General features: G+C 44.3%; 4 protein-coding genes across 5 annotated transcripts; 3 read left to right on the top strand and 1 right to left on the bottom strand.

Moving 5' to 3' along the window:
• Nucleotides 1-6,775: 6,775 nt before the first annotated feature.
• Nucleotides 6,776-9,753, top strand: LOC133920939 (uncharacterized). The gene is made up of 9 exons (XM_062365593.1): nt 6,776-7,055; nt 7,142-7,201; nt 7,473-7,520; nt 7,615-7,747; nt 7,847-7,923; nt 8,299-8,394; nt 8,472-8,542; nt 9,252-9,342; nt 9,441-9,753. Exons 1-9 carry the CDS (start codon nt 6,837-6,839, stop codon nt 9,555-9,557), a joined length of 912 nt encoding a protein of 303 aa, XP_062221577.1. The 5' UTR covers nt 6,776-6,836; the 3' UTR covers nt 9,558-9,753.
• Nucleotides 9,754-13,938: 4,185 nt separating this feature from the next.
• Nucleotides 13,939-19,508, top strand: LOC133920938 (alcohol dehydrogenase class-3). The gene is made up of 9 exons (XM_062365592.1): nt 13,939-14,087; nt 14,223-14,359; nt 14,796-14,842; nt 14,929-15,254; nt 16,006-16,088; nt 16,170-16,245; nt 18,434-18,591; nt 18,919-19,080; nt 19,164-19,508. The coding sequence occupies exons 1-9, from the start codon at nt 14,048-14,050 to the stop codon at nt 19,275-19,277; spliced, it is 1,143 nt and encodes a 380-aa protein (XP_062221576.1). The 5' UTR covers nt 13,939-14,047; the 3' UTR covers nt 19,278-19,508.
• Nucleotides 19,509-19,574: 66 nt separating this feature from the next.
• On the bottom strand, nt 19,575-22,663 carry LOC133920937 (uncharacterized). 2 transcript variants are annotated; one of them, XM_062365590.1, is made up of 2 exons: nt 21,015-22,663; nt 19,575-19,934 (listed from the first exon to the last, which is right to left on the bottom strand). In XM_062365590.1, the coding sequence occupies exons 1-2, from the start codon at nt 22,483-22,485 to the stop codon at nt 19,918-19,920; spliced, it is 1,488 nt and encodes a 495-aa protein (XP_062221574.1). In that variant the 5' UTR covers nt 22,486-22,663; the 3' UTR covers nt 19,575-19,917. The 2 variants fall into 2 exon arrangements, with proteins under 2 accessions (XP_062221574.1, XP_062221575.1); XM_062365591.1 differs by having other exon boundaries at nt 19,575-19,931.
• A 9-nt stretch (nt 22,664-22,672) lies between these two features.
• LOC133920936 (carboxyl-terminal-processing peptidase 2, chloroplastic-like) lies at nt 22,673-26,960 on the top strand. Its single transcript, XM_062365588.1, has 13 exons — nt 22,673-22,903; nt 23,353-23,686; nt 23,794-23,946; nt 24,403-24,485; nt 24,588-24,796; nt 24,968-25,036; nt 25,139-25,254; nt 25,340-25,415; nt 25,491-25,532; nt 25,849-25,957; nt 26,170-26,267; nt 26,343-26,436; nt 26,592-26,960. Exons 1-13 carry the CDS (start codon nt 22,826-22,828, stop codon nt 26,718-26,720), a joined length of 1,590 nt encoding a protein of 529 aa, XP_062221572.1. The 5' UTR covers nt 22,673-22,825; the 3' UTR covers nt 26,721-26,960.
• Nucleotides 26,961-27,315: the final 355 nt, after the last annotated feature.

Below are 27,315 nucleotides of genomic sequence, written 5' to 3'. Positions count from 1 at the left end.
AATTTGGCAACATTAGAACTCATACATTCAGATCTTTACGAGATGAATGGTGTGTTGATAAAGGATGGAAAAAGATATTTCATGACTTTAATCGATGATGCATCTATATTTTGTTATGTGTATTTGTTGAAATCGAAAGATGAGGCTCTAGACTACTTTAAGATCTATAAGGTAGAAGTTAAAAATTAATTGAAAAGGAAAATCAAAAGACTTAGGTCGGATAGTGGTAGAGGGTACTTCTCGAGTAATTTCGACTTATTCCGTAAGGAACATAGAATTATTCATGAGAGAATATCTCCCTATTTGCCCCAATAAAACAAGATAGTCGAGAGGAAGAACCGCACCCTAACTGGCTTGGTTAATGCCATATTAGACACTGCGGGTTTATCTAAGGCATGGTGAGAGGAGGTCTTATTGATTTTGTGTCGTGTTCTAAATAAAGTTCCTACTAAGAATAAGGAGAAAATCCTATTTAAAGAATGAGAAGGGAGAAAATCATCACTTTATTATTTTCATACTTAGGGATGCTTGCAAAAGTCAATTTACCAATAACTAAAAAGCGCAAGTTGGGATCTAAGACAGTAGATTGTGTCTTTCTGTGATATGCTCATCGGAGCATTGACTATAGGTTTTTAGTAGTTAAATCTGAGATATCTGACATGCTAGTCGATACAATTATAAAGTCTAGATATGCCACTTTCTTTGAGAGCATATTTCCTATAAATGATATATATATATATATATATATATATATATATATATATATAAATATAATTCTTGAACCTATCACACCACTCGAGTATTTGAAACAACCATTCGAGCCAGTTCCTGAGGATGATGACAGTGAAGCTCCGAGAAGGAGTAAGAGACAAATGACAATAAAATCCTTTAGTGATGATTTTACTGTGTACCTTGTGGATGACACTCCTCAGTTGATTTTAGACGCATATACATCTCTAGATACAGACTACTAGAAGGAGGTTGTTCGGAGCGAGATGAATTCCATCTCGCCAATGTGACTTAGGATGTCACATATCGATCTTATGGTTGTAAACCTATAGGTTGTAAGTGAGTGTTCAGTAAAGATGGCAACAGGTATACCCTCGTTGGGTTTTGACATCCCACACCCAGTTCATAAACTGATTCTTCAAACCTGACCTGGCCTCAATCAATACCAAGCACAAAAATACCCACACCCTCAGCCCCGACGGGGACCCAAAACCCGATGGATCAACCCAAATCACGACCACGTGTGAGGTGCACACGGGCATGCGGTGAGGCGCACCGGGGAGGGCGGCGCGAGAGTGCAGCGGGGCTCGCTGGGGAGGACGGCATGGGCACTGGAGCCAAGGAGGAGGAAACTGGGATGGAAGCCCTCGCCATCACCGCTCCCACCATCGCCCACGCCGCTCAAACCGCCGCCCGTGCCCTTGCTGACGCCGTCCCACGCTTGTCCGCGCTCGTGCTGATGCCATCCCGTGCTGTCTGTGATTACGCCCTCCTGTGCCCACACGCGTCGCTCACGGCTCCTGACTGTGCCACCGTGTATGCCCACTACCCGCGGGCGAGGTCGAGGTGGTGCGACCTTGGGAAGAAGCCGACGAGGGAGCACGAATGAGCCGCCTGCCAGGTAACGAATGTGAAAGAGAGCGTAGCAGCGTCGGGGAGGATGTCGTCGTCCGTGCCAGGAAGCGGGAGTTGAGGGACGCGGAGGCGGGGTAGAGCAGTGTGACACAGGGTGAGAACCCATCGCGGCGGAGGAGGCAGTCGGGGGTGGAGGGGTTGCACCAGAGCATGACCACGGAGAGGACCAGTGGGTGCACAATGTACGCACCTATGATGGCGTGGAGGAGCGGAAGCCAACACTCCGAGTACCCACTCAGGAGCACCGTTAGGCGATCCAGCCAACACCACGAGAATGAGATGGAGGCGGTGATGCGAGCGCGGCAACATGGATGAAGACACAACGGTGAGATTTGCTCAATGCTTCAACTAGACGAGTTGGGTGTGGAGAATAAGGTGCCACGTGAGTGTATAAGGCTTGAGGGCCAGGTGAGTGGACAAGGCAGGCCGGGATTTTCGGTTTTCGGGTGCCCTGAGGGTGGAAAACCAGATCTAGACCCGAACCTGGTTCGGGTCAGGGGCCTGACACGACGACCTCGTGAGGCCATTTTTTCACCCGAATCTAGCCCCGTCAGGTTTGAAACCCACGGGGACCCGACCCGATGGGGCCAACTGCCATCCCTAGTGTTCAAGAATAAGCTTAGTCCTGATGATACTATTGAAAAGTATAAGGCTCAGCTTATGGCCAAGGGTTATACCAAAAAAAAGACGAATATTTCTTTGATACTTGTTCACCGGTCGCTCGACTGGCCATGATAAGAGTACTACTTTCCTTAGCTGCCTCACATGGTCTTATCGTTTATTAGATGGATGTTAAGATAGTTTTCCTTAATAGAGAGTTGGATGAGAAAATCTATATGAATCGGCATAATGGGTTTGCAGTAGAAGGTCAGGAGGACAAGGTATGTAAGTTGCTGAAATCTTTGTATGGCCCCAAACAAGCCCCTACGTAATGGCATGAGAAATTCGATAGAATGTTAACATGTGTGGGCTTTGTTATTAATGGAGTTGATAGATGTATGTATTATCGCCATGGTGGGGGTGAGGGAATTATTTTGTGCCTGTATGTTGATGACATCTTGATTTTTGGAAAAAATCTTGATGTGATTAATAAGGTCAAATCATATGTATCTAAAATTTTTGATATAAAAGATCTGGAAGAGGATGATGTGATCTTAAACATTAAGTTGATTAAAGGTGAGAATGGAATTACACTTCCGTAATCCCATTATGTGGAAAACATCTTTAGCCGTTTTGGTTACATGGACAGCAAGATCGCTCCAACATCTTACGATACTAGCTTAATACTTCAAAAGAATAAAAGAATTGCTAGGGATCAACTAAGATACTCCTAGATAATCAGATCACTCATGTACCTAGCTAGTGCTACAAGGCCTGACATCTATTTGTTGTGAGAAAATTGAACCAGTTTACTTCTAACCCGAGTGATGATCATTGTCATATGCTTGATCCAGTCATGCACTATTTGCTCGGTACTATGAATTTTGGACTTCACTACATTGGGTACTCATCTATACTCGAGGGTTATAGTGATTCAGATTGGATATCCAATATTGATGAGATAAATGCCACAAGTGGATATGTATTCACTCTTGGTGGTGCTGCAGTTTCATGAAAGTTTTGCAAACAGACCATATTGACAAGGTCAACCATGGAAGCAGAACTCACAGTGTTAGACACAGCCACTGTTTAGGCAGAATGGATGCGTGAGCTCTTGATGGATTTGCCAGTGGTAAAAAAATTTGATAACGGCTATCCTTATGAATTGTGATAATCAAACAATTATTATTAAAGTGAACAATTCTAAGGACAACATGAAATCCTCAAGACATGTAAAGAGAAGATTGAAATCTGTCATAAAATTGAAAATCTCCAGAGTGATAGCGTTGGATTATATCCAAATGGCTAAAAACCTGGTAGATCAATTACAAAGGGACTATCACGAAATATGATAGATAATATATATAAGGATATGGGTATGAGATCCATATGAGTTATACAGTTATGGTAACACAACTTATATGATCGGAGATCCTGTGAATTAGGATCTATGAAGAACAAGCTATTGATTAACTCAAGGAGAGTACTACACAACTCACTCGAGTAAAGATGCAAGACTCTCAAAATCTATAAGGCATGTTGGCTATTGCCTTAATGTGTTCTATTGGCTTTAATTAGCGAAGATGCTAACCTATATGGTATTCTTGAAAGAACACACCTATATGAGTCTGACTGTTAGTCGCAATATATGAGACTCGGGTGATCTCTAATAAACTCATGAAGAGACCATGGAGTACAACTTATATGCTCCATCGGCGGGGTAGCCTACTGTAGCCAAGTATCAATTATGACTTCAAGTGAAACTTATTTGCACAAGATTTGCAATTCAAGGCTTAGTCCATTGTTGTGAATAAGTGTAGCTTGATGTCCTAGGTGAATGTTTAATTTAACAGTCTCCACTGGAACACTGGTACATCAAAAAGTATTGAGAAAAAAGTTAAATCTTCGTGGGACTTTGAGATCTAGTAGGGGATTATTAGAATATATGGGCTTAGCCTATTATATTTATATAATTTCAAATAAATCTCAAAGACCTAACCATGTGAGGGATGCATCTTTCTTTAGTCTCACCTTGCCCGTGAATGTTGATGGATACCAACTTAAAAGAGTTTCTCTCATCCACCCATTATCATGTGTGGATGAGCGAACTAGAAGAACATGGGCGCGCTCGCTAGCCTCGCCGGGTAGGGGCATATGCGCACGTCACCTACGTGAATGGTCTGCCGAAATCGGGTCTAGTTGCTTACGCGGGTCCGACTTCCTTTTGCAATTTTATTCTTTTTGTTATGTGGGCAAACAGATAAATATATGGAAATTATGTCGGTCAAGACTTCGATCGTGGCAGCATAACCGTCTTCGATCATGATGCGTCTCAACCGCACGACTCTCTCCCTACATATATTTGTCATCCGTCGCAAAAAGAAGATACGTGAGTTGCATACACTCAATTAAGGTTTTGCCAATATCTCTCTACTACACTGTCGCATGTAATCTACCCCATCCCGTTGCGCCCTTAGGATCCTGCACTAAAAGAGTGTGAATAAGTTTTTTGGGAAGTGCTCGTCGTGACTGCTCACGATCTACTTCATTTATATCATCGCGATCTATTTCGACTACTTCGTCTTTATCATCGCCTACTGGATCGAAATCATTGTGGCCTTTTGTCGGTGAATCAGGACCCAGGGGTCCCCGAATCCCGAGGCCGGGCCAGCAATCCGCCACGTGACGCCCTCCCGCGGGGTTATCTCCGCGAGGTAAAAAAGACTAAGTCCCGGGAGAGGGCGCTCAGGGCCACAATCAGTGGTCCCCGAGTGCCCGGGTTCTCCGATGATCTGCGAAGACTAAGTGACCGGGAAGAAAGTGCTCGGGGAGGTGAACAGTGACCCTCGAGCACCTAAGTCCCCCGACGACCAGGAGAACCGAGTACCGAGAGGGGTGTGCCCAGGGCTGCGATCCGTGGCCCCCCGGTCACCCGAGTACCCCGAGGACCCAAGGAAGGTAGTTCCGGGGGAGAGTGCTCGGGGCTGCGAGCAGCGGCCCCCGAGCACTCGGTTCCCCGAGGATCCGTACAGCCAACCCCGGGAGAGAGTGCTCGGGCCATGAATAGTGGTCTCCGAGCACTCGGTTCCCCGAGGACCAAGAGAGGGCGTTCTTGGGAGAGAGTGCTCGGGGAGGTGAACAGTGACCCCCGAACACTCGGTTCCCGGACGGCCCAAGAAGTCTTCCGTCGGTAGCCCCCACAGGGGTCCAGCGATGAGGTGTCAGCTAGTGAAAGGCCCGATGCCGTATTTAAGAGTGCGCGTGGCCTGTCACCTCTAACTGCTCCCGCCACGCTCGGTGTCAGTTCCTGCCATATTCTGGCAGAAGGGCGTGGGGACATTTAATGCACGGGTCTCATCCCGTGCCATCCGGCGCGCCTCGGGATAGCATCGCGGGGCCCGAGGCGTTCCGTCTGCCGCGCTGCTGTGGCAGGCGAACAAGACCAGGCGGGCACGCCGAGCCACTCTGCGGCTGCCCGGTGGGCCCTCTCCACGGCGTCCGTTGCCAGCACCATCATGACGCCTGAAGACCGGGTGCAGGGCGTGTTTTCAACCCCCGTCACTTCGCGCAGAGGCCATGATGACGCCCTTTCTATTTATGGCGCCTTGGAACTCGTGCCCTCTCCTTCGGGGTACGCTTCCGCCGGCGGGTATTTAAAACGGCCGACACGCACAGATCGAAGAGGGAGCCGAAGTTGAAGTCTACGGTGAATCCAAGCTCAGACAAGCGCACATAGAGCCAACAGACTCTCGCTCAGAGATCGAAGAACACCTTCGTATGAGCATAGAAACTGAAGAACAAGAAACCCAAGACTCTAGAATAGACAGAACCGGCACATTCTTGAGAGACATTATCAGGACATTTATAGCATCCACACAGGAGTAGAGTGTTACGCGCAGTGCGGCTCGAACCTGTCTAAAAAGTCCCCAGCACATTTACTCTTTTCTGCATCTATTCTAGTTCATACTATGTTAGAAATTAAATTAAATTAAAAAGTGCTTTTATTTTCAACAGCGATCGGTCATGTTGACTTATCCATTTGCGATAGCCTGTAACAGGGCTCTTTAGAAGAAAAAAGAAATATTTTACGTACAATTTATTGTACATCTTTGTTGCCCTGAGGTGTTTTGGCCCTTTTGATTTATAAGGGAGCCATTACTCAAGTGATATGAGACTCTCTTTTTTTTATCTAGTTGTAAATAGTTGCACATACCAGTGATATGAAATGAGATGTTTGATTCCATTTTTGGTGAAGTGAGTGACTTCAACGAGCTGCGTTGATTTGAGATAAATAGTTAGATTTGATGTTACAATGTTATAAACAGTAAAAATTATTATAGTAACGGATATATTTGTTATAGTTTTGAGTGATATATATTGGGCACTGGAAAAAAAACACCTCGTTCTAGTCGCGATCCATTTTGAAAACGAGTTTAAGCCACGTGTCTCGTGTGCGATCCTCTTTGCGATCCATTGGAAGCGAAGAGATAGCGTGGGCCAACGCAGAAAACATGAGATCTTTCCGTTTCGAAAATAAAACGGAATCTAGAACGAAAAAGGCAAGAAAAGATAACAAACACTGCCGTTTTCGAATGGCCACGGCCGTCGTCCGCCGTCCACTCCTCGCCGCGCTTCTTCCCGCCGCCTCCCGCCCCTCCCGATTCCGTATCCGGCGGCGTCGGTCTCCGCTTCCGTTCCTCGCCGTGTCCTCCGATTCCCCCAAACCCGCCACCTCCACCTCCTCCTCTTCTGCCGGCGGCGACAATCCCGACGAGGAGCCACCTGTCCTACCGCTCCTCCAGGAACTCGCGGTGAGCCGCCGTTCTCCTTAGATATAGGTTGCACTCTGTTTAAAATTTAAGTTTTTAAGTTGTTTGCTTGTGCTGTTTGGTGGTAGGATTGCTTGGTTCTTCCGCCCAAGTTCCTCTCTCAGCTCCCCGGCGACCTTCGTCTCGACGTAAGCGGCTACTTCGGTTCATCATTCAATTATTTTGGGTGCTTGGGTATCTGTTATGCTGCTCCTGCATAAGGCAGCACAACAGAAACATTTTAAAACAGTTATACTTTATATGAAACTCTACGGCTAGCAGCCTAGCACGAAGGAAATTAAGAGAAGGATTTAAATTCAGTAGACAATATCTACGACAGTTACATTGAAATGCTAATATCTAGTAGCAAGTATGTTTCGTTCATTTGATTCAATAGGTCTTTGTTTTCCTTTCTTGAAGCTCAATGATGCAGCGTTTGATCTCTCCAATGGGCCGGTTCTTGACGAGGTGGGCATTAAGGAATTCAGCCATTGGATGTGCTATAAGTTTTAGTGTAACCACATTTACAGTACTCTTTTAACCATTTCTTGCTGAGAAATAGTGCGGTCAAGAAGTTGGTGATCTGCTCCTGAACCTGGCGAAAGCATGGGAGATGGCTGACACATCAGCGTCAAATAACTTTGCCAAGCAGCTTCCATCAATGGAGCCCTACTTGATGGCCAGCGCCAAATCAGGCATGAATTGCATTCATATGATGTTGTCAACTTTCGTGTCTTTGTGCAACATGCTTTCTTGATTGAAGGCTGCTTTGCCGTTTACTTTACCTAGTGTAGCATTTGGCAAGCGGCTGGTGTCAGCTGGAAGGAGATTTCAGTCAATGGGGCAGTACAGCAAGGGAGAGCTCACGACGGTTAGCCACTTGCTCACTAACCATGCTGCTATTCCTTGAATTAATTTATGTAAGCCCGCTCGTTCCTGGCTAAGTACATGATATGTCTCAAAAATAACACCATGTTGATCTTATGATTGGGTCAGTAACCAAATTGTTTCAACATCAAACATTTCTGTACAATAGGTTCTGACTGGACAAAAACATCAGGAATGTGGATGTATTACTGACAGAATCTAACCTGTGAAAAACTGTCAAAGTCATCCTGTCATGGTGCCTCAGCGTTGCTTCTGTCTCATTGCTAAATTACTAAATTACCTTGTATCAGTGATTATCAAAAAGATTGAACAGGACATGTATATGCAAATGTAACATGCTTTTGCAGTACTTTTGTAGATTGCTGAAACAATGATCAAGAATGGTACGTTACTATCGAAACGCCCAGTGATTCAGTCTGATGTGCAGGCTATGAAAGAAAAAAGAAAGCTGAAGGTAAGGGCTTCTCTACACATTATTGACCATTAGGTGAATGTGAACATGGATTAATTGCCATCCTGCGGTCTTGCCAGTTTGGAGAACTTGAGTTAGAACTGACAGCTGAAAAGGCCTATATCGGTGCTGCAGTTGGAGCAGTGTTCGGGTAACATTCAGACTCACACAACATTTCTTTTGTTGAAAGTACCATTTGGATTAATATTGGTCAATTGCCATGTATACATGTGAAGACAGATGGATTGTTGAAGTATCATTGAATTGCCCATATTTCTCTATCAGTTTAGTCTTTTGGGTGAATTGGTTGGTACATGTAGCTCAATATGATATTAGAGCTAGATGTCTCGAGTTCAAGTTCTGACAGACGCAATTAAAAAAAAATACATATGACTTCTATTTCCACATCTAAGGTTTGAGGGAGCCTCCACGTGAGAAGGGAGGTTGAAGTATAAGTGAATTGCTCACATTTTCCTATTTTCGCTATCAGTTTATGTTTTTTGAGTAAATTGGTTGGTGCATGCAGCTCAATATGGATGATAGGTGGTTAGATATAATACTAATGTCCCTTTTCAAGTGACTACATATTATAGGTTGACATGATTCTCTGTTGAAAGATTTGTCTAAGTTATCTGCAACTAGCCAGTACCATTTATCAAATAGATAGTTGAGTTGTATCCAATGATGTAGACTCACGCACATCACGCTCAAGATTATTCATTGATTTCATTCTAACCATGCTCTTTAAAGAATTCAACACCCTACATACTTTGCATTATAATAGGAATGTCCAACTAGCTGGTTTAGTACTTCTCTCATGTTGTAAGGTAATTACATCTGACGTTATTCGTTTGAGCCAGATTTCTCTCATGGCAACTAGCCCAAGGTGTGCAAAGCATTCCAGATAATTCGATGCAGTATGCAAACGGCAACGCACCGCAGCTGGCTACGGTAACTTTTTTATAGTAAATTTGAAGATTACAAGTTCCATGTGAATGCTGTTTTACCGTCCAGCTAACATCTCACATACCCATTTCCCCCCAACACAGTCGCTCAAGGTCGCACTTCTTTTTCTTGTCTACACTTCCACCGGCCTATCCGTATTCACGGCGCTGGGGTTGCTGATACTAGCTCAGCAGATCAACCCCGAGAACAAATCGGAGTAACTACATACCATTTTCTGAAACTGTGGATATCATGTCTTTGTATGCTCGAATAAGGCAACGCTCATACGTTCTGGCGTGTGAGCAGCTGGGCTTTTGACACTGTAACTGTGAGAATGTATGCAATGGTTTGTACAAAAATAAAGAGCTATTTCTTTGTGATTATGAATAAAATTTATCGAGATCTTAAAGCAAATAATTGAGAAAGCTTGGGAATGGCTGATGGCTACAGAGCTTTTAAGTGTGCTCATATCTGCACTTTCTTCAAAACTAGTTTTACTCAACCGTTGAAGCCCAAAACGGGAAATAACTTTTGCTCAAAATTGTACTTGAGGCCATGAACTTTATTTTACATATTTACCAATGTTGTTATGGCATTGGTATGATGATCTTTGAAGCTCACAACAAGAGGGTGCGCAGGATACAAAGAGTTGACACTTGAAAGTACCTTATTTCCCTCGTGAACCTCTTTTTTCGAAACAGAATTCCCATAAGGACCTCAGACCGATCCGCCAGGCTGGATATCCCAACAATTCGGAGTATTTTTTATTTTTTTAAATAAAAAATTACAAATATGCGCATCCGTTTTGAAAAATTACAGATTTAGACTCTTGTAGCTTGTTGTAGCCTATGCTTCACGTGGGGCCTACAGAAAAGCTATCGACCTTCGGATAGCGCTACAACTTTTCTTATGTAATGTACCGAGAACTTTGTATTCGTTATAGACGTTTAACTCTGTGAATCAAATTGTCAGCTTCTACTCTTCTCGTCTGATTAATCTGCAACAATTCTAATTTAAAATCAATCCTAATTTCATTTTTAAAAATAAACATGTCACCTTTTAGAAGGGTAGCACACCGGTAGCAAGGCATGTCCACGTTGGCAACAGGCGACATGAGTCTAGAGGGATGTTTGGTTGTTGCCTCTAAAAAGACAAGCTAAAATTTGGCCACATCTAGAAAATTTAACTTTCGTTTGGTGTTATATCGGACTCCGAAAAATTTGGTTAGCCAATTTTTTTTTCTATAGCAAAGCTAGCCAAGATTTTAGCGTCCAAAATGGCTGCCTTGATTTTTGGCTAGCCAAGATTTTGGCTTAGTCTCAAACCAAACATTACTTAGCATGGCCAATTTTTAGCATGATCTCAGTTTTGGTATGACCAAATTTTAACTTGGCTTTCCGAGGGCTAGAACCAAACAACCTGTAAGGATCCGTCTAAATTGTATTCGAATTAATCAAATTGGATGATTATTTAATAAGATGAGAGGTAGTAAACTTCCATTTTTTGACATGCCATGTACTAACCCATATCTCACCATAACAATCGCAGCTACTAAATGATTAAAATGAATCCAATCTCGACAGTCCTGGTATGTGTGTTTTGATAATTCTCAAGATAGCTATTATCCATACATATCTCTACCAACATGTACATCATAACATCACGATTAAATAAGGATTCAAGTCACTACAAGTCGATAAAATAGCAAAAGACAAGTATCAACTAGCGTAAATATACATAAATCACAGTAGAATAAACATCTACAAGAAAATGAAGATCGGTAGTGCCATTTACCCATAAGAAAACCGACCAGGGTTAGTAGTAGTATGTTAACTATTCATCACCACACCGCTCTCGGTGGGACATAAGTAGTTGGCTTCTAAACTTTTTCTGCAAAAAAAAAAAAAATCAACAAAGCATGATGAGTACAAAGGTACTTGCAAGTCTTACTCGTATGAGTATATATATTCCTGACTCCAAGTATAATATATTTGGATAAATTATCAATGAATATGCCACTGTTAAATTGAATTATGTGAAATGTAATTTAACCTACAACTTAAAATGTGAGCACTTACATAACTTAGCACTTAAGATATCCTATCATAACCATAAGAACATAATCATATACGACAGGTGAATATGATTATCCCAATATAGAACATAACCGAAGAATCTCATCTCATCCCACATAACATCCACATCACCAATATCAAACGAGACTCTACGGTGATGTCTAATGAACATTAAGCTTGCTCATAACCGAAAGTGTGACAATTCAAATTGATTTTACACCCTGCAAGAGAGTACATATATACCCACATGATACAAGATCACCCTCCACGCAGTCTGTCGGTTGCACGCGATGATTCACATGACAATTGTTCACGTACCCACTCCAAACATTTGTTCTCATGCCCAAGTATACGGATGCCACCTAGGTCTACTCACTGAGCAACCTCATGTGCCTCTACAAACTCTATCGCTCACATCACGGGCGCATGAGTCAAATGAATGCGGTGACTTATGATACTTGGCTTATCTTTACCCTATTTGGATATATGGTAATACAGAAAGGTGCTTAAGTCAACAACGCCAATAAACAGTGCTTAAATGATGCAAGTGGTCTATAGCACCCGAATTTTTCTCCCGATCTGCCTCTATCGCTGCCCACATCTCGTCTTATGCTCACAACTCATAATTCCACCCCCATTCTCATAGTGAAAGTAATTAAACCTATAGCTCACAAATGATGAAACGTTTCACCGCTCGACTTCTACCGGTGACCTATGCATTACTAAGTATTTCAAATAAAATTTAAGTTAGACTTTAATATGATTATCCTCATATTATAAGGATTGAGATCATCAATATACCAGGTAGAAACATATGCAACAAGATATGTTCTACCCGTTTCTCAATATCAACTAGCTAAGTATGCATATACGTCACATAGAAATATTTAACAAGTTGATCAACAATTCACCAAAACATAAGAGAAATATGCATCGGTACTTGTCTTGGTGCTCGGCTTCATAAACAAGATCAACCACAAAATCTTCTTTAAAAAATCCATCACTTTTCGGTTCGTCAATCACTAAAAGAGAAAAATACGTCGCAATAAGCATGATAAAATACCATAAAATATACTTTATGGTGTATGATTCATGAACGAGATGCAATGTGAAATTTTATGAAAACACTTTTCCTAGCTACTACATATCATAAGAAGACTAAAAAATTGGTAAGAAGACTAAAAAATTAGTTTCATCAATTTTGGACTTGTAATGAATTAATGATGAATTAAAGCATTAACATGATTAATATATCTCAGAAACTTAATTAATTATTTCATGTATATAGATATTTTTAATAGGTAGAGTATATTATTATAAAACCAATAAAATTGGTTTCACAATTTGTAGTAAAGAATTTATTATGAATTTTAAAAGTTTCAATAAAATAGTAAACTGCACTAAAACGATTTATCTGAGTTGACTGCGGTCAGAATGTTGGGAGTGGCGGTGGTACCATAGAGAAGGGCAGTCATACTCCTATTAAGTTTGTTGATTTGATATTCAGCGTTCAGACTAGCTCGGGGGCGATCTAACTATTGGAATGATGGTCAGATCACTATGAGACACGGTCAAACCACTGTGCTTAGCCGGTGGCACTTGATGAGTTCAACGATGACGATCCGATGACAACTTCGGCCAAGGCCAGCACCTGAGCACTCTATATAACTGAAGGCTATTTTAGGTGGGTTGAGCAACATGTATGGGGCCAAAAGGTTAGGCCCCATGTATCAACGTCTATAGTTAGGTGGAACTCGGTCCTATGGCTGCGGGGAGTGGCGGAACTCAGGGGAAAAGAGGGGAAAGTGGTTGGGGAAGCTTCACCTTGATATGTGAAAGCTTTCTAGAGCATTGGCCGGCTCCGGGGAAGTTTCAATGTGAAGATCTACTTCGGGGTGCTCCAATTGGCCTAGAGGTGAAAAAATGCTTGGGGCTTGCTCGGGCGAGTGGATGAGCTCGGGGACGACGTGGGAAACTTGTGAGCGACCTCTTTCTTCAATCTTCAGCCTCCGTTGAGCTCGAAGTGGAGGAATGATGAGGGTGTTCTCCTTTCTCTCTCGGCGGGGGAAGAACATAAACAAGTGGGAGAGTGAGAGGTGATCAATAGGTCTTAAGGGGCCGCTCTGAGCCCTAGCGGTTAGATCATGGGCTAGACTTACATACAAAAAGTTCTTTTTTTTCCTATTTCTTCTAATTATTTTTTTATTTTTTCCTAAATAGTTTTAGGCTATCTAAACTATTTCAAAATGATTCTCACTCATAAGTATATGGTGGGAACTCGTGTTAATTAACGACGTAACATTTCCAAAACGTTTTTGAATACTTAAAACAAAACTAAAAGCATAAACATAATGTCATAATGCATATACAGATTTAATGACTAAGTTAGGATTTTTGAGGTTAGAGTGTGACACGGCTTTGGATCTACCATCTCTAAAAACGGACGCATATATTTAGAATTTTTTATTTTAAAAAAGCAAATAAAAGCTTCCAATTGGGAGAGCCCAAATCTAGTTGGCCCGGCCCAGTTCATCATCCACTTCTCCGCCGCCTTCTTCTCCCCTTCATATCCCCACCTCACAGCCACATCCTCGCCGCTCAACTGCTCACTCATCGCACTCAACCTCAAGGAAGAAATGGCGTCTTCCACCCAGGGTCAGGTCATCACCTGCAAAGGTAACCTACCTGCTTTATCTTGTGTTCTTCTAGTTTACATCGGTGGTAGTAGTGTGCTAGTGTTGTTTGTTGTTTCTAGGAACGGTTTGGTTTGATCTGACGTGGGCGGAACTCATGGTGGGTGCTTGCGTGCAGCGGCGGTGGCGTATGAGCCGAACAAGCCTCTCGTGATCGAGGACGTGCAGGTGGCGCCGCCGCAGGCCGGCGAGGTCCGCGTCAAGATCCTCTTCACCGCACTCTGCCACACCGACCACTACACCTGGAGCGGCAAGGTTTTTGTCTTCTTCCCCAACTAATACTCGCTTGGGTGTTTCTTCAAATCTAGGTTTCGTCGAATTCTAAGAACCGGCCACTCAGTCACTCACACTGGTAGCGTAGTAGTAATACTACTATTCCTACTTCCTAACCACTGAACTGGGGGCTGATGGACGATGGTTAGCGGCTGCCCGCCTGTGATTGGGTTCTTTTTTCATCGATATTCCAGTGCATGGTGTGGCTTTGTTTCTAGAATTTTATGCTGTATAGTAGACGTGATGCTACCAAAAGAATGGGAATGGGTGCAATAGACAGTAATCTTGGTCCAAAGAATATTTTCCAGATCGCAGAAACCCTGATAGTTTAATTAGATGTGTACGCGCCGTTGTAGGTATTTACTAGACCTTGTGGTCATGTCACAACTGTACTATTAATACCCCATTTGATATGCAGGATCCTGAGGGTCTCTTTCCTTGCATTCTTGGTCACGAAGCTGCTGGGTAAGCATATAGATTTATTTCAGTTTCATATACAGCTATGATAATTGGGTATTGTAATGACAGATTTTCTTCTGCTTATATAACAGAATTGTTGAAAGTGTCGGCGAAGGAGTAACTGAAGTGCAGCCTGGGGATCATGTCATTCCTTGTTACCAAGCAGAATGCAGAGAATGCAAGTTTTGCAAGAGCGGAAAGACCAACCTCTGCAGTAAAGTTCGTACTGCCACAGGGGCAGGCGTTATGATGAATGACCGCCAGAGCCGGTTCTCAATAGATGGGAAATCCATTTACCATTTCATGGGGACATCAACATTCAGCCAGTACACTGTAGTGCATGATGTCAGTGTTGCAAAGATCAACCAACAGGCACCTCTAGAAAAAGTCTGCCTGCTCGGCTGTGGTGTTTCTACCGGTAGGTTCTTTATGTGATTTCATATATTTTTACTGGGTTGTAGGAGTTTTTTTTAAACAAGCTTGGTTGAGTTTTTTTTAAACAAGCTTGGTTGCAAGATATAAGTTGCTAATTCTAGCTAAATAAATGTTTGTCCACTAATAAATTGCCCACCATAATTTGCATTCACAGCTTTGAGGACTTGTTTATGCGCAGGATAGTTTTTTCATCACACTGGATCATTTCGTAGCTATATATGGTACTGAAATTACTTTGCATGCAGAACACATTTATTTGTTTGCCTCAATGTGCTGTTGTATCACTACCAATGCATTTATTTTGTTCACTCTGTGCACCTGAAATGCAATAGTTAGATCAATATGCTCTCTAAAAAATATTTACACCAAGATGTCCATTTATCTGTTTATTGTTTCTTTTTTGCAAAAATGTAGCAGTGAATTTTATCACACATAGAAATTCTCACACTCCTAGTGTCCATGATGCCTCAAATCCCTTCTCATGTTCAGTGGAAGGGATAAACTACAAAGGATCATGATATTGTTCCAAGGAAAGTTGTTATTTACTTTGTCTATACATCTAACATGTTATAATAGGAACTGAGCTTAGCTCAGTTGGTTGAGGGAGTGGATGTATGCTTAAACCACCCAGGTTCGAGTCCTCTTCGACACGAATTTGGGTGCCTATTTCTTCTGATTTATAATGCCACTTAGTTCCTTGTTCGAGTTTTTTTTAACATGTTATAATTATGTAGGCCTTGGAGCAGTGTGGAATACTGCAAAGGTCGAAGCAGGCTCCATTGTTGCTATTTTTGGCCTTGGCACAGTTGGACTTGCTGTAAGTTCTCATGTTGGGACATTCTCATATAACCGACTCAGGAAATATGACTTTGACATCGGAGCTTTCTGCCTTTTTTAGGTTGCTGAGGGCGCAAAATCAGCTGGTGCTTCTCGGATTATTGGCATTGACATTGATAGTAAAAAGTTTGATGTTGGTACAGTTAAAATCTTGTAGTTCTGTTCATCTTACCTTTTTTCCCTGTTAAGTTGCATGGGTTTTTGATCATCTGGTGAAATAAGCAAATCAAATTCCTGTTATTTCAAGAAGATGAAAGTCTCTTTCCCATGTGCAAGTTGTGGAACCTTTTACTAAATTTCTGTTGCTTTGACTACAAACAGAGTGCTCCCACCTGTGTCTCATATGGAATAGAAAATCTCCAACATCATGCTTGGTAGGGTAAATCAAACATATAATTTCTACCATGTAACTAATAGGAAAAGGTTCAAATTACTCCCCTAAACTATGCTTGGTATCCAGATAACCCCTTAAACTATTAAACCGTTTATTTTACTTCCCCGAAGTTCAAATACCGGACTACATAACCTCCTGGAGTGGTTTGCAACAGCGGTTTTGATGACATGGCGACGGTTTCATTGACGTGGCAGCCCACGATGTCATTTTTGCTGACATAGTAGTGCACACGTGGCGAGTCGCCGTCGCCAGTCCACGCGTTGCTCTCCCCACCGTGCGTGCTCTCTCTCTCTCTCTCTCTCTCTCGGGCTGTCCCGCCACCACCACTATGCATTGCTCTCCCTGCCATGCGTGCCTCTTCATCGAGCGCCATTTCCTAACGCCTCTCCCTCCCTCTGCTCACTCCCTCCCTCTCATCTCTCCCTCACAACCGACATAGAGAGCAGCACACCAAGCTGTTGCTCGTCGAATCCCGACGCACCGTCGCCAACTTCGATGTGCCGCTGCCAAATCCGCGAGCCCTGAGCCGTGAGGAGCAAGAGAGCGCAGAGAGACTCGCCAATGTTTCCCTGCGCGAACCCTGCCGATTCCGTGCCGGATTCGAGCCTGCGGCATCTTCTTCCCCGGCACCAGCCAATCTCTCCGCCTCTCACCATCACATCGTCCATTTGCTGCTCCTCTCTCGGGTCCATGAATATGGTGAGCACCGAGCGTCCTTCCTACACCTTCCGTGCACGATGGTTTTGCTCCGGCCCGACGCCGACGCACATCTTTGCGGGACAGTCGTTTCCTGCTCAGCTGAGTTCCCTGTGAGGTGTTGATGCTGGTGCCACCCTCCCACAACTGGTTGGCATCGTCGTTTGTCGGCGACAAAGAGCACCACCGTGGTAGTGTGCGCACCAGCAGGAGGCCTGCTGTGGTCAAAGATTTTGATCGGGCTTGTGGTCCTCGGCCCGCCCGCGCACCAAGCCGCCCAGCTAGCAGGTGACGCTTGCACGCCCCGGCCCGACCTGCACTGCTGGCTCTGCTGGCCTCCTTCCTCTCTGGCACTACTTCCCCTCTCTGCTCTTCCTTCTGCCGTGGTGGACTCCCGCGCCGACCGAGACCACGCCGCACCATCGTCCTGCGTCATGCGTGCAGCCCCGCCATCAAGCCGCACGCCATCCCTTCGCGTCGAGGAGCGGCAAGGTGGAGGCCAGCAGGCTGAGAGAGAGAGAGAGAGAGAGAGAGAGAGAGAGAGAGAGAGAGAGAGAGAGAGAGATGACGCGCAAAAAACCGGGTGACATGGCAGCCACGTCATCAAAACCGCTATTGCAAACCACTCCAGGGGGTTATGTGATCCGGTATTTGAAGTTTGGGGGAGTAAAATAAACTGTTTAATAGTTTAGGAGTTATCCGGACACTAGGCATAGTTCAAGGAAGTAACTTGGACTTTTTCCTAACTAATATATCTAGATCTAGCATATATAAGTTTGGAAGCATTTTGTTCTTAAAAGTGCATAGGGAAATTTTGATGCTGCATCAATAGATACTGAACATTATAGAGCACGAGTTCAGATAGTAACATTTTTATCATGAAAACCTAATTTTCCGATCTCAAGATAATGTATACGCAATGGTCGAAGGTGTATACTGGGGTTGTTGTCAACTTGTCAATGCCCAAAACCACCCATGAGTACAAATGTATTCTTGCAACTAATTACTTTGCTTGGTGATCACATTGCTTTTAGTGACCTTGCTTAGTTATCACATTGCTTATGGTTACCTTGCTTAGTGATCACATTGCTTCTAGTGCAGGATGTGCGGTTACTTGTGCTGGTTGAGCTATCATTCATAATAAACAATGTATTACATTATTACCTTAGTTGTCTATGCATATCAAACACAGCATGTTTTCTAATTCTTCTTCAACTGCTCCTGCCTGCCTGCAGCAAAGAACTTTGGAGTTACAGAATTTGTGAATCCAAAAGACCATGACAAACCAATCCAACAGGTCATAATTGATCTTACAGATGGTGGCGTGGACTACAGTTTTGAATGCATTGGAAATGTTTCTGTTATGAGGGCTGCACTGGAATGCTGCCACAAGGCAAGTATTATTTCCTTTGCAATATCTGTAGAGTTGCTGCTTGTGTTTGAGAAATTTTTATGAACTTTTGGACTGTAAATCCCGCATACTATTTCACAGTGATTCCTATAAATAGCCCTTGATGCTGTCAACCAATATATATTTCCAAATGAATTAGAGATATTTGAGCTGAGCGGAAAAGGAACAGCATTGCATTATAACATGGTTTATATCTGTATTTTAAGGGAAGTATGGGTTGACTGTTTCAACTTTTCACCTAAGGTATCTAATATTGTTCTTCAAATATCTTTGCTTTCACTGATTTGAACTCTATGGGCTTATATATAGGGCTGGGGAACCTCTGTCATTGTTGGTGTTGCCGCATCTGGCCAGGAGATCGCCACACGGCCATTCCAGCTTGTCACTGGCCGTGTCTGGAAGGGAACAGCTTTCGGGGGCTTCAAGAGCCGATCCCAGGTTCCATGGCTTGTTGAGAAGTACATGAACAAGGTATTACACTGAACAGACAAGAATCGCGTGTTGGGTGAGTTTTCCATTTCTCACTCACAAAAAATTCCGATTGCCATCCGCAGGAAATCAAAGTGGACGAGTACATTACCCACAGCATGAACCTCACTGACATCAACAAGGCATTCGACCTGCTGCATGAAGGTGGCTGCCTGCGCTGTGTGCTGGCAATTGATTGAAGTTTCTTTTTCATGTGCTTCTAAGCCAAGCAGTTCCCGTCTTGTCAAGTTATTATCCGTATCTAACTGTCTCTGGATGAAGAACTCTTTTGCCCCGTTTGGCCTGGAAACACTCTGAATGTAAACCTGCTGTTATAATAGTATGTTCTGATGGATGGCTGGTGTGTTAATTACTGCTGGAGTTCTAGTACGTGGTACACGTTTGACTTATATCTCCATTGCATTGCAAAATGTGCCTTTTAAATTGGTGAAATTTCCATGCTATTACAAACTGATCTTTATTTGACAACACAGTTGTTGAGTTTATCCAAAAGACGACCTGTAAATTTCGGTGTAAAATGTGCACCATACACTTAGAACTATTCTAGAAGGATTCAGTTAGTGCAACGTTACAGTGTGGCGAAGGAAAGGGTACAATATACAGCTATAGTAATACATCATTTGGCAATTGGTTTGTTTGATGATGAGAGCAGAGTCATCTGACGCCAACAAAAACTCATGCCGCTGGTATCTTTCGATGCGTACAAAAGCGCATTGGACAAGTGTCAAAAATTCTGAATGCCATGAATATATTCCCGATACCTTCGGCTCATTTCACAATCGCACAACATTGCTTGACTTCATCGCTTCTGCTCTACTTTCATACTCCGCTGCCTGCTGATTAGAGTTGAAAATAAAAACATAAATAATTGGCAAACAAACTGATGGCATTAAAATAGGGAATTACACATTATCATGCAAGAGTGACCTATGAAATAAACTACCAGCAATTGACACCAGAGTCCAGAACTACGCAACGTGGATGTACAGAAAACACTACACAAACACTAGCTATCCTAGATCCCCAGGACAGTTGATATTTAGACTAAGGTGATATTTTCTGCACGGGCAATAACATCTCCCAGCTATTGATCAAACAACTAGAACACAAGTACACAACTAATGTGTAGGGCTGGAAACATGAAACCACAAACAACTGTATAACTGTACAGCAATAGAAGGAACTTCTAGATGCTCAGTTTTATTTCGTTTTTCTAGAGAATAACAAACAGTCATATTTCTCTTTGTACTACTACAGCAACAAAGCCTTTTAGTCCCAAGCAAGTTGGGGTAAGCTAGAGACGAATCTTTCTTAAGTTGGGGTAGGCTAGAGACGAATATTTCTTAAGTTGGGGTAGGCTAGAGATGAATCTTTCGTTTAGGTTTCATCTCCGTAAGAGTGGCTGGGTTTTTATGTTGGCTCGCCAAGCCTATCACAACCGTCCTTCTTAGCCTGGGCTTGGGACAAAATAGTAATCTTTAGATATAACCCCATTGCATTATGCTATGTTCCTTCATCTAAGTATGATTCACTATTGTCTTAGTTTTTACCTTTTAGATTTGTCGTTTCAAGTTCAAAATTTCAATAAACAACAATGAAAATTACCCCCTTCTGTTCCAGGAAGGACATTAGTTCACAAAATTTACCATGTGAAAATTTAGGCAGCGGAGAAGCATGGTACAGCATTGAGTACTTTAACATGGACCTCGTTCAAAAGCAGGATGTATGTATTTATTACTTGTCAATTAACAGTGATTAATTCGACACACACATAATACCAATTAATTAACCAATCCTAAGTGCAAGACATGATAATACGCAGAGGGTCTGAGTTCTAGTGTGCATGATAATTGATAAGAACAAGATAAAAGGCAGATGGAAGCTGTATCTGAACTACTAAGAATTGGAGTGATTACCAATCCGAACACGCGGCTTTCTCTCGCCAGTAGAGGGCTTCTTCTTCATATAGCAGCTATTCCAATCGCCTCCGTCTTGTGAATAATAATCCATTGGATACTCACCTCCAAAATCCTCGCCAGAACAATCACCAGCACTGCAATCACAATTTCCACAAGTTCCTCCTGATCCCGGACAGCACCCACTACCACCTTGGCCACCCCATTCCCTGCTCCCCTTCTCCCACCACCCAGGAACATAGCCCAGCGCGACATCAAACTCGAAGGTCGTCAGCACTGGCTTCTTGAAACCCTCCCCCCAATCGATGGACAAGCGAGGACACGCAATCTGCACCCAAGCATCAACTGAATCCCCAAATAGCTCCATCCTTGCCGGGGACAGCTCCGACATGAGCACCACCGTGTACTCCAACCCTTTCTCGTCCAAATGCTCCATCACCCTGTCAAGAACCTTGACGCTCCCCTGTCTCCCGAGCGTGCCTAGTACAACTCCCCAGTTCTTGGCCTTCCTCGCCGCCAGCACCGCCGCTTTCCTTGCCTGCTTCATGCCAACATGATCATACTCCTCCAGCACAAGGACCCCAAGAAATGGGTCAAACCGGTAGGCCTTCACCCCGGGATTGGCGATCATAAACGCCTCGAGGTGGAACCTCCCGTCCGCGACGAACACCACCGCGCCTACCCCCTCCGACTTCTTCAGCGCCGGCGCGGTGCAGCCAAGAATCTCGCCAGCGGACAGCGGCTTCGCCTGTGGCACGACGATGTCGCGGTACCCCTCCCTCGTGAGCATCTCGCGCGCGGCGTGCACCGCGGAGATGAACTGCACGGTCCCGGCGATGGCGAGGCGCGGCGCGGCGTCGGCGTCCGGGAAGGCATTGCGGACGGCGGCGGCGAGGCGATTGGCGTCGACACGGATCTCGACGAAGACGTAGAGCACTGGGAGTAGGGAGGATGTGACGGGGACGAGGCATGAGTGGCCGTAATGGACGAGGACGTCGGCGGCGAGCGCCTTGGCGGGGCGGTCGGCGAGGCAGCAGGCTCCGTAGGTGGCGTCCGCGAGGACGAGGACGTCGTTGGCAGGGTCGGGCTCGAGGTATGGCGCGAGGAGGTGCGAGAGCGGGAGCGAGAAGAGGAGCAGGCCCTCCGGAAGCTGCAGGGCGACGCGGCGCGCGCCCGCGGAGCGGATGCGGTGCGCGGTCTTGGGGAGCTCAAAGTTGTAGTTGGCGGGGAGGAGGGAGGTGGCGGCGGCGGCGAGGGTGGGGTCGGAGAGGATGGAGGGAGGGATCGGGGTGTGGACGAAGCGCTTCGGCGGGTTGGCCGGCTTCTTGTTCTTCTTGGTGGGGCTCAAAGGGGATGGCTCGATGGCGGTAAGGGCGAGCGAGTTGGAGGGGTCGCCAGCGTCCATGGCGGCGGGTGCGAGAGGCTGAAAAGGGTTCAGGAGCACCGAGCGGACTTGCCTGAGACGGAGCATGGTATGTACCCAGAGGAAGCCGACGAAGCGAGGTCGGAAGAGCAGGCCGGGCCCAAGATGACCGAAACGGCCCAATAATCCAGACCTGATTCGGCCCGACCCGCGGCTGAGTAGGCGTAGCCCAATCCCTCTCGTCGTCGTCTAGCTCGGGTGCTCTCCCCTCCCTTGACAATTCCGTGGCCATTATCCACCCCCGCTAAAAATTCTGCAATTTCGCGTGGAGCCGAGTGGAAAAGCGGCGACCCCAGAAAAGGATCGGGATGCCTCTCTCCCTCTCCGAGTCCTGTCCATTCGAAAAGCCATCGCCGACGCCGAGTGAGCGAAAAAAGGGGAGAGACCAATGGCGACGTGCTCGCGCCCGCGCTTCGTCTCCGCCTCCGCCTCACCGTCGCGGGTTTCCCTTCGCCGCCTTCACACGGTGGTCACCTCATCACGCTGCTTGCTTGCGCGCTCACCCATCAATCTCTGGAGATCTCGTGCTAGTATTTTAGTAAGCAATTGGGCACCGGTCCGTGTGGGCCGGTGTTGGACGGGAGCCAGCGAGTTGGTTTTGTTGCTGCTGCTGCTAATTGGTTTTGTTGCTTGGTTGCTTCTACTATGACCTTGTTGATGCTGCGATTCCAAACCATACTAGGCTATCTAGGAATGAATTCGGTGACTCGGCCTGTAGAGTTGCTAATGACTCCGTGGTGCAATTCGTCCATTGATATTTGCTTACTTGCTACTAGTAGAAAATGTACTAATGCCGCTGCTTGGATTCCCAGCTTACCTTTGTGTTACTGCAATTTTTTTGTTGGCTTATGTAGTTATGTTTTGTTTACCCTTCAGAGTGATCACCATTTTGAACCATTCTTGATTGAACCACAGGTAGCAGTTGTATCTATATGGGAACCTCGTCCACCACTGCGAGCTGCCGGCTGCTGCTTTTCTCAAACGAAGCATTGCTGTATGAGATCCACCAAATGTTTAGCGAGTGGACCGTCTGCCTCCATATTGAAGCGGCCAATAAAGAGACTGCTGTCTCGTTACTCTTCCCTGATTATCATATTGCGTGGTAATCTCGACCGATGTTACAATGCTGTGACCTCAATGCGCCAGGATGGGGCATCCAAGCACTTTATGTCTGTCGGTTTTGGACGCATGGTTTTAGGGATGGTGCTCGTCATGTCCATCTCGGCAGCCACCTATACAGCACCGTCATGTAAGTTCTAAGTTTCCAACATTGGGAGAAAGCTGCAGCTTTATTCTTTTTCTGAGTAGTTATGTCTACTGACACCTATTTGTAAATTTGTCATTGGGTAATCCAAGCATCGGCACTTACAGAGGAAAATTTGCTTTTCCTGGAGGCTTGGCGTGCAGTTGATCGCGCATACTATGACAAATCATTCAATGGACAGAGTTGGTTTAGATACCGTGAGAATGCTCTTCGCATTGAACCAATGAATACACGAGAAGAGACATGTATGATTTCTGAATTTTGCCCTTTCTACTTTTTATCTAGAAATCATCTTGCCTTTCAACCTGATATCTGTAACAAAATCACTTTTTTGTATGGTGTATTTAAATTGTGCAAAGTATAACTGCATCAGAGCTTTGACAGCCATTATATAATGATTTCAAATACGTTTTTGATGTCAAGAAGGACATAAGAATTCAAGTGTCCAAAAGAAACCATCACTGCATATTGCCCCAAGCTTTTGTGCCACAGACAGAGACAGGAATTGCAGGGTGCCTCCTTTGGTAGGAGCTAAAATTCAGAACTGCAGTGTTAGTATATATCTAATTAGCTAATGGGAGTGCTACGATCCAGAACTCAAAAGCATTATAGATTTGTGCGAAAAGCCAAAAATGAGCCTTCATACAGTTAGTAGTTTGATACCATATGATACATTTTGCTTAACCAAGATTGTATTTCAGATGCAGCAATCAAGAAAATGCTTTCAACATTGGATGACCCATTCACTCGTTTCTTGGAACCTGAGAAATTGAAGAGCTTGCGGGTATAAAACTCGATCATTTGCATCCATAGAAGCCATAAGTGCAATCCAGTTAGTTAGTATAATCTGCTTTATAAGGCACACCATTGTCTTTTCTGAAGGAAGTCTGGCACGCAAGGCACACTCACGGGTGTAGGTTTATCGATTGGCTACCCAATGGCACTTAATGGATCACCTGCAGGGGTTGCTGTTATGACAGCCACCCCAGGTGGTCCTGCAGAAAAAGCCGGCATTCTTCCTGGAGACATCATTTTGGCAATTGACAACAGAAGTACAGAAGACATGGATATATATGATGCAGCACAACGCTTACAGTAAGGCCAATTATCATTATATGTACTATATGATCAGTGACAAAAATGCAGTATACTTGATCAGCGTTAGAAAAACAGATAAGTTGTATACTTGTACGCCTTAGTTTTGCCCTTATTTGATGCTTCTCGATAGTTTTAAGAGGTGATGTTCTTCTATCGACTCTTTTCTAGGGGGCCTGAAGGAAGTTCAGTAGATTTGTCTATTCGTAGTGGGGCCAATACCATGCATGTCGTTCTGAAGTAAGTCCCTGCATACAATCCATTTTTACATCTTGAGAACAAAAGGATCTAATTTGTTTAATGAAAAGTATCCCTTTATTCCATCCTGTTTGATTTTGCCAGGAGACAAACAGTCACTTTAAACCCAGTGAGGTCGAGGATGTGTGAGATTCCTGGTGCAAAAGATAGCTCAAAGATTGGTTACATCAAATTAACAACTTTTAATCAAAATGCTGCAGGTTTGTAACTTCAATCTCTATTGTCATTGGCATCATAATGTTTTTCAGATGCTAAGTCCTGCTGATCATGTTAATCCTCCCTCAGAATCCGTTAAGGAGGCCATTAAGACATTAAGGGACAACAACGTTAAATCCTTTGTGTTGGATCTGCGGAATAACAGGTTTGGGCCTGCAGAAACTGGGATGTATTTTCACCTTATCTTATTGGAATCTTAACATGGTTATGTCTGATGCAGTGGTGGCCTTTTTCCTGAAGGAATTGAAATTGCAAAGATTTGGTAAGCTTGTTTAAATCATATTTTGATTCATGATGTATGAGTTTTATGCACATATATTGGTCTGCTACTTAACTGTCCATGTGCGCATGCACGTATACACCTAGAAAAAATCACTGGAATACTGATTGGCCTCCTAAAAACTTGGAGCTTCTATCTGTCACATTTATGTAGGTTGTACAGGTTGCCGTAATATATTTGGCAGCTCATGCAGGGCTTAAAATATTTAGCAACTGCTCTCTAAGTTGATTAAAGTGGTAAAATTCAACTGCTATCTAAGTTGATATTAAAGTATTAAATTTTACTCCTGCTTTGCCAGGATGGACAAGGGAGTTATTGTATATATATGCGATAGCCAAGGCGTTCGTGACATTTATGAGGCAGATGGAGCTGATACAATTGCTGCATCGGAACCTTTGGTTGTGCTGGTATGACCTAGCACTGCTTAAAGAAAACAGTGACAGATAGATTCAGTTAATTTACCAGGATGATTGCATTGCCTGTATTTTATTTTATTTTTTGAGGGGGAAACAGTAGGGGAAGCCCCTACTGTGATTGCATTGTCTGTTATTCTGCTTTCCCTTTTTTGATGTTGCTTAGGATAGTACACATCAAACAATACCACTTTTGAAATTGTTAGGTAAATAAAGGAACTGCAAGTGCAAGTGAGATCCTTGCTGGAGCACTGAAAGACAATAAACGGGCAGTCGTATATGGGGAACCAACATATGGAAAAGGGTACTGCTTGCCCCTCCCTGTGTCATCTCCTTGTTCTAATTCTGTATGCTTACTATCTTGCCTGCAAACATTCAGGAAGATTCAATCGGTGTTTGCATTGTCTGATGGATCTGGCTTAGCTGTGACCGTAGCGCGTTATGAAACTCCTGCACATACCGACATTGACAAGGTAAGCACTGCCCATTGGATTTTTGCAGAAAAGATGACAGGTGGATGGACTCATTCTTGGCCACATTTTTTTTTAACCGAGTATTTGATGAAAACGAACCACTTTTGGTTTTGGTTTGGTTTCTTCTGAGTTGTTCTGAATGATATTCTTGGTAGGTTGGTGTGATCCCAGACCGACCACTGCCATCGTCATTCCCGTCAGATGAAGATGGCTTTTGCAGCTGCCTCAGGGATTCAACGTCCCCTTGCAACCTGAATGCTGCGCAGCTGTTTGCGCGATCATGACCAGACCATTCTCTCAACATTTCTGGGTTGGATGGGTTGTACAGATGAGCAGGGTGCTTCTTAGGTGATGCTTGTATGTGTCCGTGCGTGCTGGGTAGTTTCGCGTCCGTAATTCATTTCATTAACATTGATTCTGATTCCAGTTTTATCTCATGAGTGTAAAATGAAAAGGTATTATCTCTGGCTGTAAGTCGTGGCTGTGTTGAATGGAAGCACTGCGAAGATGTGCAACTTTTCTTCCATTGGCGCAGCGTCGCTTTCACTGGGCCGCTCGGCCACAGCAAAGATGCTCATCAATCAAAGACTCAAAGCCCAAATGCATCTTGACATATATGGTGCAGATGAGGAGTGCATGATCCCAGTTGAGAAGTGGCCATCTCGCGGTTCTTTAACACGGCTCCTGTCGGAATGGAGTTTACAGCCATGCGCCAAGCAAAAACATGAAGCTTGGATGGAACACGGATTGCAGCATACATCCACTCTTCATGCATTGCTGTACGCGCGAGCACCAACACTCAGCTTGGGGATGCGTTAACGCCGCCAGAGCGCTTTGCACGGGCGCTCGAGTCCACCGCTGCGGAAGCGCTGAGCCCCG

Source organism: Phragmites australis, chromosome 6 (genome assembly GCF_958298935.1).
Source record: "Phragmites australis chromosome 6, lpPhrAust1.1, whole genome shotgun sequence".
Classification (NCBI taxonomy): domain Eukaryota; kingdom Viridiplantae; phylum Streptophyta; class Magnoliopsida; order Poales; family Poaceae; genus Phragmites; species Phragmites australis.
The sequence above is the reverse complement of the archived record's forward strand: the minus strand, read 5'-3'. Positions and strand labels throughout refer to the sequence as shown.